The 15960-nt window shown below is 32.1% G+C and overlaps 1 protein-coding gene and 1 long non-coding RNA gene across 2 annotated transcripts in view; both read right to left on the reverse strand.

Moving 5' to 3' along the window:
• Positions 1-11611, reverse strand: part of gpaa1 (glycosylphosphatidylinositol anchor attachment 1) — a 19734-nt gene extending 8123 nt beyond the window's left edge. The window contains exons 1-9 of the mRNA XM_056470619.1: positions 11522-11611; positions 11363-11415; positions 9395-9499; positions 7598-7777; positions 7236-7347; positions 6151-6298; positions 5513-5614; positions 4621-4817; positions 750-946 (exon numbers count right to left, since the gene is read on the reverse strand). Of these exons, the coding sequence (XP_056326594.1) occupies positions 750-946; positions 4621-4817; positions 5513-5614; positions 6151-6298; positions 7236-7347; positions 7598-7777; positions 9395-9468 (1010 nt within the window). The 5' untranslated portion in view covers positions 9469-9499; positions 11363-11415; positions 11522-11611. The remainder of the gene's footprint in view (positions 1-749; positions 947-4620; positions 4818-5512; positions 5615-6150; positions 6299-7235; positions 7348-7597; positions 7778-9394; positions 9500-11362; positions 11416-11521) is intronic.
• A 1908-nt stretch (positions 11612-13519) lies between these two features.
• LOC130235119 (uncharacterized) lies at positions 13520-15572 on the reverse strand. The gene is made up of 3 exons (XR_008838366.1): positions 15509-15572; positions 14812-14890; positions 13520-13596 (listed from the first exon to the last, which is right to left on the reverse strand). It is a non-coding gene; the product is annotated as an uncharacterized LOC130235119 (long non-coding RNA).
• Between the last annotated feature and the right edge of the window lie 388 nt (positions 15573-15960).

Raw genomic sequence — 15960 nt, forward strand, 5'->3', positions numbered from 1 at the left:
AAATGTAAAAGCTAAAAAAAAAGGATTTTCTTTTAAAACAAGATGCTAATGGTCTAATTCCATATAATGATTTATGCTAAGCTAAGCTAAAAGCGTTCCATATTACTTTCATATAAAAGCTAAAAAATAAGTAGTTTTTTTTTTTTTTAAACAAGATGCTAATATTGCTAATGGTCTAATTCGACTCAATAACTTATGCTAAGCTAAGCTAATAGTTCTCCATACTAAAAGTAGGATTTTATTTTTAAAGTAGATGCTAATGGTCTAATCCGATTCAATTACTTATGTTAAGCTAAGCTAAAAGTGCTCCATATTGCTTAAATTAATATAAAAGCTAAAAAAAAGGATTTTCTTTTTTAAACAAGATGCTAATGGTCTAATTCCATATAATGATTTATGCTAAGCTAAAAGCGTTCCATATTACTTTAATTTAAAAGCTTAAAAATAAGTAGTTTTTTTTAAAACAAGATGCTAATATTGCTAATGGTCTAATTCGACTCAATAACTTATGCTAAGCTAATAGTTCTCCATACTAAAAGTAGGATTTTGTTTTTAAAGTAGATGCTAATGGTCTAATCCGATTCAATGATTTATGCTAAGCTAAGCTAAAAGTGCTACCATCAGGCCTGGAGATTGGCTGAATGGATTCAGAAATTAAATGTTTAACTCAAGGTGAGCTGTAAAATGATTCTTTTCCAAAAAATGTGGATTGTTCCTTTAAAAGTGAAGCCGAGGGTTCTCTCGAGTACCTGCCAATGGTGGTGGCGTCCATCTTGTAGTGTCTGAAACTGTTGATGCCGCGGATTGAAGCAGCTTCGATGTGATATCGGAGGAAGAGGCCGTGATCTCCCCAGGAGCGTCCAGAAGCTTGTTTTAACACCATCAGCATCATGGTCTGAGCCGCATGGGTGTAGCCCTCAGCAGAGTCCCAGTCATTCCTCTGGAGCTACAACACAGAAATTCAGTTTCAGACTAGGGCTGGGTGATATGGGCAAAAAAATCATATCTCTGTGTTTTTAGGAGGAAGGACGGTATACGATATACATCCAGTATTTTCCCATAAATGGTTACTTGAGAATCAAAGCCTTTAAACCATTATTAAACAGTTTTTGAGCTAAATATATTTCAAACACAGGGGTTTCCCCCTTCCTGTAGCTAACAGCGACATATTAAAATAGAAAAAAGAAATGTTTGGTAGACAAATGCATGTTTTTTATTTTACTTTTTTTTTTTACGTTTTAATAATCGTTTAAACCACCAAGCATTTGTACACTAGGCACACACACAAATCAAATCACGTCTTCCAGTTCAGGGGCTAACATAAAAAAAAAAAAAATATTAATTAATTAATTAATTAATAAATAAATAAATAAATAAATTAATTAATAAAAAATTATTAATTAATTTTTATTAATTAATTTTAAATAAATTAATTAATTAATTAATTAAAAAATTATTAATTAAATTTTTATTAATTAATTTTAAATAAATAAATATAATAAATAAATAAAAATAATTAAATAAATAAATAATTAATTAATTAATGATTCAATTAAACAGAATAAATATAAATATAAATTTAATAGAAATATTTTAGACATTTGTGGAAAATGTTTGACTTACAAGGGCACACTGTTAAATTGTGTTTGGCAATGTGAGCACTTGCAATTCTTTTGGAAAGGAATAATTGGAGAAATCTCTAAAACTGTTGGTAAAGAAGTCCCTGTTTGCCCTAAAATCTGTATTCTTGGTCTTTTCCCCACCTGCCTTATCACTGAAACCATATGAACAGAAGTTTATAAATCTGTGCCTATTGCATACAAAGCGCCTGATTGCCATTCACTGGGAAAGTATTCATGGTCCATCTTTGTCACTCTGGATAAAGGAAATGTCTTCGTGTATAGCAATGGAAAGGTTGACTTACTCAACCAAACAAAAATTGCACATATTCTACAAGATTTGGGACTTGTTCCTTCATTTTTTAAATAAGAGTGGACTGACCGTTAGTAAACCCAAACAATGTGACTGTGTTAATGTGCACTGTGTTTGTAACGACTAGCTTTAATATATTTTTCACTTTCATTAGAATGTGTGTTGAAATGTCAAGGTCTTAATGGTATTTTTTAATATTTATTTAGTTATTTACAAAATTGCCCTTTTTTATTTTTTATTATTATTTAATCTTTTCTCAGTTAATTTTTTATTTTCTATTTATTTGTTTATGTATCATATTCCTTGCATGTGAATACCTTTTTTTTTTAATGGCTCTGTCGGGATGGGGTGGGTGTTCCCTGATTGGTATTTGATTACTAATACAGTATGTATGTATCACATTTTTCTGAAACAATAAAAGTGTTATTAAAAAAAATAAATAAATAAATAAAAAATAAAATAAAACAAATAAATAAATAAATAAATAAAAAACAGAATAAATAAACAAAATGATTAGAATATAATCGGAATTAAAGTCAATATGCAACAAGACCAGAACACAGAGCTAAATGTGTTATAATGTAAATGTAAACAAGAGACCGTCGTGTAATAAATACTGAACTTATACTCAGTGAATATGAGGTGGTTTCACTTTCAAAATGCGATATAAATTCCTCCCATTTTGGCGTTTTTGATTCATTTGAACACGTTCATGTGCTGCTTGTCAATTTGACAAGGCTTCTGTGTTTGTTCTTGCTGTCAATAGGGTATATGCCGAGCTAGTGTTGTTTCCATACTGATAAACTTCCGGTGACCTGTTATTGTGAGTTTTTTTTTTTCCATTTTATATGATTCCTTTTACCTCATTGATGTTGTAACGTAATTAAAATACCATCCGTTAACTAGACTTTGGGATTCATTCAGTGCTCAAGCGTAAAACGAGACAAAAAGCCGTTTGTTACTCGCACGCGCACGTCAGAATCAGCAGGCTAGCGCAGAAGCTCCATTGAATATACTGGGGTAAAATAAATGCTCATATTATAAAGACACGGCAGGGGGAAATGTAATGTAATGCAGTGCTTCTTGTACAATCTGAGACCCACTTTATATCAAATATCACTCAGCCAGTGGAGATCGCTGATTTTTAAAGAAAACAAACCTTTTTGCAATTGCATACTGTTCACCAGAAGCACTTAACCCAGATTACTGGCAAAATAAAAGTCCTATTAGCATGCTTCGGCATATACCCCATTGTGGAAGAAAGAGGAGTCAGATTTCGATGCAACACCGGTGTAATGAGAAATTGGGTACCCCCTGTCAATTGGGTCCGCTTAGGATCCTATTGATGCACTGGAGTTGTAATAGGTGTAGTTTGTAGCGCCTGATTAAAATATAAATATATATAAATATGCAGTCAAATCTCGTTTAAATGTATGTAATTTAAAAGAGCGTTATAATGATATGAAGCTATTTTAAATGATGTATTTTGTACACTGATGTACAACTAAAGGCATGTGTAAAACTTTTATTTTAGATAGCTTACGACAGGCTACCACTTACGTAAATATATAAACACATAAAAACATCAAAGACATTTAATATTTACAACTCTTTCAATTATTTTAACTATGCATATCTTTAACTTGTGGTGACTGATAATAATGTTACTAATATGATTATTGTTAAAATGTCAAGACTGAGAATAAAACGCATTAAATATGATTGTAATTGCACTGTAGAGAAGTTCAATAGTTTTTCATCAGGCATTCAACGCAGACGATCCATTGGGGTCCTAAGCGGACTCTATTGCAGTGGGGACCCGATTTCTCATGACACCAGCACTGCTTATTCCTCCATGTCGCGTGTGGTGAAGGGTCGTTTTGAATGATTCGTTCATTTTGAACAGATCTTTTGTATGACTCATGGAGTGAATCATTCATTTGCGCATGCACTCATCAAGTGGAGCTCGCGTGCTACCTTGGAGCAGTGTTGCCAGATTGGGCGGTTTTGCGGGTGTAAAATGACATAGGCGGGTATTGAAAAATTGGGCGGTTTTGCAATGTAACGCCCGCCCCCTGTAACCTAATGACCGGGATTTTTGCATTTTGGCGGGTTTTGGATAGTTTTTGAGCTGGAATCAGTCAGCTAAATCTGGCAACACTGCCTTGGAGTGGTCTGTTTCGCGCAGAATGCACACGTGGCCTCAAACCATATCGATATGAAAGCTATTGGATAATCCCGCATCGCGATATGGGGAATCATATCGATATATCCCCAGATCTTGATATACCGCCCAGCCCTATTTCAGACCATTTATCGTGTTCTGAGAAGTGCTCCATAATTCTACATAAGATAGTTCACAAAAAAAAAAATGTACAAACTTTTATGAGTTTCTTTCTTCTGTTGAACACAAAAGAAGATATTTTGAAGAATGTTGAAAACCTGTCACCATTGACTTCAATAGTACATGTTTTTTTTCCTACTACGGAAGCGAAAGGTTACAGGTTTTCAGCATTCTTCAAAATATCTTCTTTTTGTGTTCAACAGAAGGAGGACACTTGTAAAGGTTTGAAACCACGTGAGGGAGAGAAAGGCGTTGGTGTTTATATCTCCGAAGAATGTGAAATAAAGAAATATAAAGTGTTTATTTACCGAGTGTGCGTTATGTGCCTTTGAATCACATCCTACCTTTCCCTGAATGGTGCACAGAACGCTGAGCTTCTGACAGAATGCATAGAAGAGATTGGCCAGGTCCAGATTGGGCAGCTGACCATTGAGTCCCTCTAAAACCAAATCAAGACTGGTAATGACATCACTGCTGAGCTCCAATGACAGAGCGGCCTGAATCGAACCTGCTCGACCCTGCAGAGGAGAGTACTCCATTCCTGAAATACAGAGAGAGAGAGAGAAACAATAACAACAGGGAATACTGTCGATTCACTTGTTAAAGGAAATCTATTATGCAAAAATCACTCTCATAAGGGGTTTAAATGTAGTTGTCTGTGAATATAACCAGCATCTAAGGGTAATGGACATTCTCCCTTTGTACGTGTCATCACAGGGGGAAAGCCCCGCCCACTAGTGACCATCTCTTCCTCATTAGCATAAACAGCAGCCCTGAGTGAGAAGCAGCCGTCTTTCCATTAGCGTGTTTGAGCTGCTGAAGATAATGTCAGCATAGACTAAGAGGATTATAGATGTGGAGTTTTAGATGAACAGCGACAGGAGCGACATAGACTGACAGAAGCATGAAGCACACACTCACACTGAAGCACACATGCACACCTGACCAGCACTGATAACACTGGTGCCGTTTTAAATCTGCAGCTATGTTGTTGCTCCTCCCTCTTCTGAAAAGAGCACAGTCTCATTTGCATTTAAAGAGACAGTCACCAAAACAGCACAATTAGGATCAAAGCCTAAAAGGGTCAGTTTCAGAGTGTTAGAAACATTATCTGTGTGCTATTTTAAGCTGAAACGTCACTACACACTTTATCAGAGACTTATTTCTCATCTTGTAAAAAAAAAGGCATAGCAGATCCTCTTTAAAATGTGGGCTAAGATGAAAACGTGTACTCACCTGTAATGTTAGTGTGGTGGTATCCCTCCAGCCAGGCCTGCATGCCAATAAGATCATGCTCATTCACCAAAAAGATGATGTCTTTGGCCCAGTAAACCTGATCTTTAGGAAATAAAATATAAAATAAATCTCATTCTGATTCCAATAGAGGCCATAGGGATGCACAATAGAATATATAGTTAACCTAATTACCCTAGATAAACCTTTAAATGACACTTTAAGCTGAATACTAGTATCAGAAATTAATTATTAAAACTATTAAGCTCAAAAATATGTTGAAAAAAATCCGTAAAACAAAAATTGGGAAACATTTTTAAAAGAATTAAAATAATTATAGTAATTTTGACTTCAACTAAATAAATACTAGAGTTTCCCAAACCAAAACTTAACAAGCAAACCCAAGTTTTAGGGTTCATTTATTTCCTGCATAGCAACACAAAGATTGAATTATTGCAGAAATTATATTCCCACATCAACTCAAAATAGCAAAACTAAAATAAAATGAAGTAAAAACATGAAAACACACATACACAACCTGCATCCATGCCCAAGATTAAGATGGTTAAAAACTAAAAGGAAGTGAAATGAGTTTTGTAAATTAATTTGAGTCAGTGATGCAGAATCAGAAAGTGTCTTACTCCTGAAGTATTGTGCGAGGCCCAGCAGGATCCCGACGGCCTGATTGTTGGTACTTCCAGGAGTGCAGGGGGCACTGATCACGAGTGCTTCTGTCCGGGGAGCTCGAGGCGCCCGCAAAATCCCATAAACATTTGTGCCTCGAACCATCTGAATAAAACAGCATGACAAAACTGTATTTTTCCACCTGTTTCATAACCAGCCTACAGACTTTTATGGAATGGGGGGAAAATAATAATAATAATAATAATAATAAAAAGACTTGGTTGTGCTATAAATAACCAATATCCTTATGATGTTGCATCGTAATATCTAATATTATGGCCTTTCTATTATCAGATGTCTAAAAAGGAAGGCAATACTTTACATTTTAATGTGATTTTGTACAACAACATTATCTGTCATGAGCCTTTTTTCCCTTCTGATTTAATAGTAAAAATGTTTCTGAAAAAATAAATAAAATTATAAAATTAATAAAGTAATAAAACAACTAATTGCATAAAATAAACAAATAAAGTACAAAAAGAAATAGTTAATAAAATAAATAAATGATTTATTAATAAACTAAAATGTACTATATAAATAAATAAATAAATAAAGTATAAATAAATAAATAAAGTAATATAATAAAAAATAAAATAAATAAATAATTTATTAATAAACTAAAATGTACTATATAAATAAATAAATAAATAAATAAAGTATAAATAAATAAATATATAAATAAATAAATAAAGTATAAATAAATAAATAAATAAATAAATAAAGTAATATAATAAAGAATAAAATAAACAAATAATAAAATACAGCAATGAAGTAATAAAATAAATAAAAGTAACAAAATAAACTAATAAAGTAATAAAATAAACAAAAAATGTATAAAACTAACATATAAACGTAAATAAATAACCGAGAGAGAGAGAGAGATGGAGAGCATTTGTAGTCTGCTCTTCAGATTTCAAGTACAAAAAAATGCCATTATTATTTGACAGGAATGCATAATGAATCTATAATTTCTCTCCTTAAACTTAACATATCTATTCAGGTTTATATATATATATTCACCTAAAACAACTGTTGCACTCACATATCTTTCCTTGTTCTCATCAGGGAAGGGCAGTTTTCGAGAGAAGCTCTGTGTGAACACCTCCAGTCCTCGAGCCTGCATCGCCTTCACCAGCCACTCCACCGGCATTCCACTGACAGACACAGACAAATACGAACATTAATAATAACCAATAATAATTCATACCAAGCCTGTTTGCTGCACTTATTAACACTGCATGATTTTGATAATTATCTGATCTCTGTTGTTTTCACACTGCGGGACTATCTAGGGTGGCGTTCAATTGCTGTGGTGTTCATACTGCATGATGTTTCAATGAGAGGAAAATACACTAGGGGCTCTTTAATACTCCTATTGCCAAAAAAAGCACCTGTTCTACTCACTCTGCTTTTCGTTTGTGAGCGTCAAACTCTTTTGCAGCAGCCAGAGCTCGTTCTCCTGCAGAAAAACGCTCCTCCACCATTGTGGAGCCCATGGCGTTCTCCGACATGTATGTGCGTAGCGTGAAGGGCTCGAACGCCAGACCCATGAACCACACTATCGCTGCCAGGTAGCACACCACGCTAGATAAACACAGAGCAAGAGTTTTTTTACTAAAAAAGACTATTGGTTAAAATACACTGGTATTAAAAAAAAAAAACACTTTATTCTAAGTCACAATCTATTATAAAAGATAAAATAAAGAATAAAATAAATAAATAAATAAACAAATATATAATGTAATAAAATAATATAAATGAATAAATTAGGTAATAAAAAAATAAAATTAGTAAATAAATGAAATAAAAAATAAAGTAATAAAATAAATAAAAGTAATAAAATAAATAAATTAAGTAATAAAATAAAAGTAATAAAATAAATTAAGTAATAAAATAAATAAAAAAAGTAATAAAATAAATGAATAAAGTAATAAAATAAAAAATTAAATAAAGTAATGAAATAAAAAAGAATAAAATAAATTAAACAAATAAAGTAATGAAATAAAAAATGTATTAGGTAATAAAAGAAATAAAAGTAAAAAAATAAATTAAAATAAATAAAGTAATAAAGAATAATTTTTAAAAAAAAGTTATAAAATAAATAAAGAATAAAATAAAGTAAAACACAGTAAAATAAATAAATAATAAAATAAAGTAAGAAAATAAATAAAATAATAAAATAAATAAAGTAATAAAATAAATAAATAAATATATTAAATAAAGAATAAAATCAAAGTAATAAAATAAATAAAGAATAAAATCAATCAAAGTAATAAAATAAATAGAATAAAATAAATAAATAAATAAAATAAAAAATAAAATTAATAATGAATAAAATAAATAAATGAAATAAATAAAGAATAAAATAAATAAAGTTATAAAATAAAGAATAAAATAAATAAATGAAATAAATAAAGTAATAAAATAAATAAAATAATAAAATAAAGAATAAAAAAATAAATGAAATAAATAAAGTAATAAAATAAATGAATAAATATATTAAATAAAGAATAAAATCAAAGTAATAAAATAAATAAAGAATAAAATAAATAAATAAATAAAATAAAGAATAAAATAAATAATGAATAAAATAAATAAATGAAATAAATAAAGAATAAAATAAATAAAGTTATAAAATAAAGAATAAAATAAATAAATGAAATAAATAAAGTAATAAAATAAATAAATAAAGAAATATAATAAATAAAGAATAAAATAAATCAAAATAATAAAATAAATAAAGAATAAAATAAATAAATAAAATAAATAAAGTAATAAAATAAAGAATAAAATAAATAGGCTATTTTAGTAAACAAAACCTACCGGTCAAAATACATTGGTAACACTTTGTTCTAATCACAATCGATGCTATTACCAAGACTTTTAACTTAATAAACTGCTAGTTATATATATATATATATATATATATATATATATATATATATATATATTGTCCAAACAAACATTTATTGGACTGTGATTAAGTTTTGTCCAGCACAAAATCAAAAACTTTAAAATTGAAATAAATGAATAATCAAAAATGACTGAAAATAAACGAATGAAAATCACATATATCTGTATCAACAGAGGCATTAACAAAAGGCAAACTAAAGAAAGACGCCTGGACTAAATTAGAAATTATAAACAATTTTGTCCATGTCTATATTTATTATAGCAGCACACTTCAGATGCAGAGAATACCATATGGGTGTGTTGAGGCGGGTCAGGAGGTTGGTCAGAGCTTTTCTGCGATTCGGGTCGGATAACAGACCCATGATGAACACCTACTGCTCTGCTTCCAGAGACCTAACAAATGAAAAACAAAACAACTCCGTCTGAGAAAACACACATTTCATATAAATACAGGAGTTTAATACAATTAATAAATACAATGCTGGAGCTGCTGGTCAACTCTAATTCACACTCAACATTGTGTATCTTGCGATATGACTACTGCAGATGTGCACATTGCCATATCAAAATTATGCTAAAACTATATATTGTGCAGCTCTAATAGTTAAATATTGACTTTATTATAGTACGGTTCAAAAACACAATAGCATTTTAATTTAAATTACAACTTATTATTATTATTATTATTTTTCTCAAATGGGTTGCAATAATTTCAGGACTCTACTCTGACAAAAACTGTGCAAACTAATTATTTTAGGGGCAAATTAAAACCTTGCCTAGAGTCGCAGAAACTCAGATCTTAGATAAAGATGACTTTAAGAGGGAAATTTCCCATTAAGAGGGAAAGTTAGCCAAAGAAATCCATTGTTTGTACATTAATACATATTTATTAATAATATCAACAAGACATTTTGCACAGCTATGAAACAAACTATTTCAATAATGTTAAGAAAGTAATATACTGTCAAATAACACCAAATCTAATAAACGAAGATGCTAATATGACTGAAAGCTATTAATGAGAGGAAACTGCGAACTGAAAATTAGAAAAATGAGATATTGCGATATTTTATTGTTCTGCCCTAAATATTATGACATGAATATGGTTTCTGGGGTTTCTAACAGAACTCAGGTACAGAAATTGAATAATCACAATGCAAAAATTGACTTTAATATAGTTTGGTTCAAAAACATTAGTGTTTTAAATAGGATGCAATGACGTCAGGACTTAAAGACTTTCTGCTCTGATTTAAAGTCTTAAATTGTGCAAATTAATTCTTTTAGGGCCAAATTAAAACCTTTATTAGAGCTGTAGAAACTCTGATCAAGATGACTTTAGCACACAAACCCACAAAGAGGGAAAAATAGCCATAGAAATCCATTGCTTGTACAATAATACATATTAAATAATAATAATAATAATAATAATATCAACAATAAAATATTTTACATAAAAATACAACACTTTCTATATGAATCAAAATTAATTCAATAATGTTAATAAAGGAATATACTGTAAAATAACCCCAAATCTAATAAACGAAGATGCTAATATGACTGAAAGCTATTAATGAGAGCGAAATGCGAATTGAAGAATGGAAAAATGTGATATTGTATTGTTCTGCCCTAAATATTGCGACATGAATGTGGTTTCTGGGGTTTCTAACAGTATTCAGGTGCAGAACTTTAATAATCACAATGCAAAAATTGACTTTAATATAGTGTGGTTCAAAAACACTAGTGTTTACTATAAACCACCCTTTAATTTGTTTATTTCAAATGGGATGCAATGACTTCAAGACTTTCTGCTCTGATTTAAAGACTTAAATTGGGCAAATTAATTACTTTAGGAGCAAATTAAAATGTAGTTAAGTCGCAGAAACTCTGATCAAGATGGCTTTAGCACACAAACCCACAGAGAGGGGCAAATAACCATAGAAATCCATTGTTTGTACAATAATACATATTTAATATTAATAATAATAATATCAACGATAATATATTTTATATAAACATACAACACTTTCTATATGAATCCAAATTATTTTAATAATGTTAATAAAGGAATATACTGTAAAATAACACCAAATCTAATAAACGAAGACGCTATATATGACAGAAAGCTATTACTGAGAGGAAACTGCGAGCTGAAAATACCACTTCCATACAAGAGACACAGCCACGACAAACTAATATAGTAAAAATACACAATTAAAATACAAATATTTAGATGTTTGCGTTATTTAGATGAATTACCTGAAGAGAAAGAGTGATTTCTTGATGTGTAGATGCCGATGCTAGCTCATCTCCTGCGAGGGACACAATAAAATACACCGTTTCAGAATGACCACCACATTAAAGCAGAAGCACACGCATATTAAAGCATGTACGTGTAGATAAATGTGGCGCCCTTACCTTGAAAACGTCAAACATTAAAGCACAGTTTCATCTACAGCTGCAGTGCACTCATTTATTCACACTCCTTTTCCGTGTTTCGGAGGGAAGGGATACGGCGCCGGACCAGCTTCCTGTAAGTGACTATTATGAATGGATTTTTTTTGCGTGACCCTTTGTAACAACATAGATATATCTATGGTGTAACTAGATATATCATGAATGTGTATTAGTTTTGAATCAAGGTGCAAAATATTAGTGCAAATTAAATTCATCAATAAAAATTAAGAAATATTGGCGAAGATTAGGATCAAAGGCATAATAAATATTTTATTTACATTACTTAGCACGTTATACATTGATTACATACAAATTACATATTCATCATGTCTGGTCGTCAATGTTCCTTCTCTTTTTTCCACTGTTATCAAATTAAATTATCACTTATTAAAAGTCAGTAGAGCATAAAGGTATAATCAAATATAATATCTAAATACATACATTATCTAATGTTTAATCGAATTCATTAACTAAAGCAATTTAACCAAATTTGTTTATGATTTTCTCAGCGGGTTAGATACACATTAGGTTTTCGTATATTATTGATGTGTGTGTGTGTGATTAAGGGCAAACGATTTCGTTGAAGTTAATTAATTAATAAAAGAAACAGTAAAAATTTAAGGACAGTTATGAGCAGATATTAAAAGTTTTTGGTAGACCTACACTCATCGGCCACTTTATTAGCTACACTTTACTAGTACCGTGTATATATTCAACAAGACGCTGGAAACGTTCCTCAGAGATTTTGCTCCATATTGACATATCACGCAGATGCTGCAGATTTGTCGGCTGAACATCCATGATCTCCAGTTCCACCACATCCCAAAAGTGCTCTATTGGATTGAGCTCTGGGGACTGTGGAGGCCATTTGAGTACGGTGAACTCATTGACATTTTCAAGAAACCAGTCTGAGATGATTCACGCTTTATGACATGGCGCATTATCCTGCTGGAAGTAGCCATCAGAAGATGGAGACACTGTGCTCATAAAAGGATGGACATGGTCAGCAACAATACTCAGGTAGGCTGTGGCGTTGACACGATGCTCAATTGGTACTAATGAGCCCAAATTGTGCCAAGAAAATCTCCCCCACACCATTACACCACCACCACCAGCCTGAACCGCTGATACAAGGCAGGATGGATCCATGCTTTCATGTTGTTGAGGCCAAATTGTGAGCCGACCCATCTGAATGTGGCAGCAGAAATGGAGACTCGTCAGACCAGGCAACGTTTCTCCAATCTTCTATTGTCCAGTTTTGGTGAGCCTGTGTGAATTGTAGCCTCAGTTTCCTGTTCTTAGCTGACAGGAGCGGCACCCGGTGTGGTCTTCTGCTGCTGTAGCCCATCCGACTCAAGGTTGGAAGTGTTGTGTGTTCAGAGATGCTCTTCTGCAGACCTCGGTTGTAACGAGTGCTTATTTGAGTTACTGTTGCCCTTCTATCAGCTGGAACCAGTCTGGCCATTCTCCTCTGACTTCTGGCATCAACAACGCATTTGCGCCCACAGAACTGCCGCTCACTGGATATTCACATTTTTTTAAATCAATGCATTTGATTGACATTAATTTACAGTTTGATCAGGGTTATCTAAAAGAAAAACGCTCATCATCCCTGCTGTTTACACATCTGTTTATTGCATGCCAACATTTACAAGCTGTTTTCATTATTTAACAAACCACCAACTTCCAAAGTTCCCACAAAAACAAAAGACGCACAAAAGACAAACGCAGCTGAAAGGTCTATATTAGAGACAACACACTTCAATAAACTTACGGTCAAGATTTTCATAAGAACCGTTATGAAAATTAGCCACAGTACCGTTTCTTGAAACACCGAAGCCATCATACAACCTTCTAACAATGCTAAAGTCAGACTTACACATCAACATTTTCATCCAAATGCATTTTGAACTTCTCTGTATTTTGAGAATTGATGATTTGATGACTTCAGACAAATCGCTTAGTCCTGGATATTAATTTTTCAGATGAAGCCTTCTGAAGAAATGTGCATTTGTTTGATAATACCATCAAAGTCACTGTAAAGGGAAAGAAATAGCAGAGATTTACATTTAAATAGCAAATTATCAGCCCCTGATGTTTAACAGTGTAAGAAGATTATTTTTGTTTGTTGATTTATTGCCACATCAGTAACTGATGGCTATTTCATTGCAAGATCAATATACACTCAAAAAATGAATCACAATTAAGTTTATCATTAACTGTTACCTTTATATTTATTTATTTATTTTTTTTTAATGCACGTCGTCAGATTCCTTGGAATCAATCCAATACTCTTAAAATCAAATACTATTAGATTTATTCAGTTCAAAAGTATGAATGTGTTATAAATATTTAAAGCTGTAGAAAAAGCCAGATCCAATTGGTTAAATGCAACCCAGCTCATTGCGGATACGTACCCAAGTCTACATTTCTAGGGACAGCGAAAAACGTAACTGGAAGTGCAGTACGTCTGCTTGCAGTTTTAGTTTTTGGAAATCCACTTGAGGCCGCTGTGTATGCTTTTTGGTGATCTTAAATTCCTCTTGCACGCTTCTTGTGTAAATCCACCAGAGGGCGCAAAAATGACTTCATGTGATCAGTCCAGCTTGCTGTCGACTGACTGACCCTCTTACCCACCTCGGTCCCTAAACTCAACCGATAGTGTTTTCAAAAGCAATCTAGAAAAGGAAAAGCAGTTGCAGCTGTCGTGCCTGAGGTTTATTTATTCATTTAACCTGGTCATCGCAATCAACTTCGCTCCGTGCCCAAGTCCGCCAGCATTCATGGCGAGCTCCTGGACAAACTGGTAACACCCGGAAAATCCATGTATTCGGTGGTAATCGGTCAGCTGGTAGCCCCAAAAGGAACAGAAGCCGAATGTCATACCGCCCCGTAGCATTACCTTACGTACCTCTGGCTACACAATTCGCGCTCTCCAGAAAAGTAAACAGGGGTACGTCTCCACAACGAGCCTGTGTTGGTTAAAATCTAAAAATGTTTACTTAATATTCGGGGGCAACAATTTCACTTTAGGCTAGTATCTTGCAGAATAACTAGCAAATTATTATGTACCGTCATCATAGCAAAGATAAGATCACTTCAGAAATGTTTTAAAGAATTCATTTTTACAGGAGGGCTAATAATTTCATCTGTATGCAACCATGCTTATCTTTTTCCACATACTATTGTTTACAAATTCAAAAACTGTTATTTAAAAATGAAAAAACATACAACAATAAAATAGACCATACCCCAGGCTCAAAGAGAGTCGGCGTACAGTGCTGGAGGTGGAGGAGATCGATGTCTGCAAACTGGAAGTTTTCTACTTCTCTGTTAAGTGAAGATGCACATTATCACACACAGAACAGGCTTAGTTCTTTAAATTTTTCAGAAAGACGTTAATCATTTAGTCATATACAGCATCTTATACTTGTATTTAATGCCATGTCAGCAACAGCGGCTATTTTCATGGTATCTTGCAGAGTAAACTAAAAGCTGAAATATAATAAAATATAATATAATAAAAAATAAATGCATAAAATAGATCAGATTCTGAACGTTAAAATATAATACAGAAGATCCTATTGAATATCTCTTTAAGTGAGTCAATTTCATAAAAAAAAAAACTTGTGCATTTAAACATGTGAAAATGTTTCAAAATAAATGAGCCTATTAATCCTCTAACGAACAACTATTACCAATACAGCAATCTGAAGATTATTAGAAGACCATATGATGCTATAAAAGTTAAAATAATAATAAATTCTTATTCACTGTATTTTAAAATGCTCACGATATCAATATTATGCATGTTCATTTGCACTATACATTAAATACTGGCATTTCTACTTCAAATGTTATTCAGCCAATCAAAATCAAGCATTCAAAAGCACTGTAGTACATATATAAAAAATAAATAAATTAATAAAAATTATCGGTCAAACTCACTGTGTGTGGTGGTCTTCAATACTCCAATCACTAAAAGTATGAGCAGCGGAAGAGTTAACATCTACTGCAGAGAGAGCGAAAAAAGGTTACGATTACTCAATAATACACTTAATACTATAGTAGGATTTAAACTATATTATATGATCATTAAATAACTACATAAACAAATAAAACAAACACTTTAAAGTAAAGGACATTTTCCAAAAAAATTATCTGGCTCAAATTGTGAAAGAGCAGTTCAGAAAGCATTAGACATCATTTTTACACATAAAGTGGCCACCACAGAGTCCAGAACTTAACCCTATTGAGAATCTTTGGGACGTGCTGGACTTTGCGCAGCAGTTTGACACTCCCATCAATACAATGCAAAAAATGTATGCAAATCTACACAAGAATAAACGTTGTGTGACATTGCAGAGGGCATACTGAAATGATGCCATGATGAAAATCAA

The sequence above is a fragment of the Danio aesculapii genome, chromosome 2, assembly GCF_903798145.1.
Source record: "Danio aesculapii chromosome 2, fDanAes4.1, whole genome shotgun sequence".
NCBI classification, from domain to species: domain Eukaryota; kingdom Metazoa; phylum Chordata; class Actinopteri; order Cypriniformes; family Danionidae; genus Danio; species Danio aesculapii.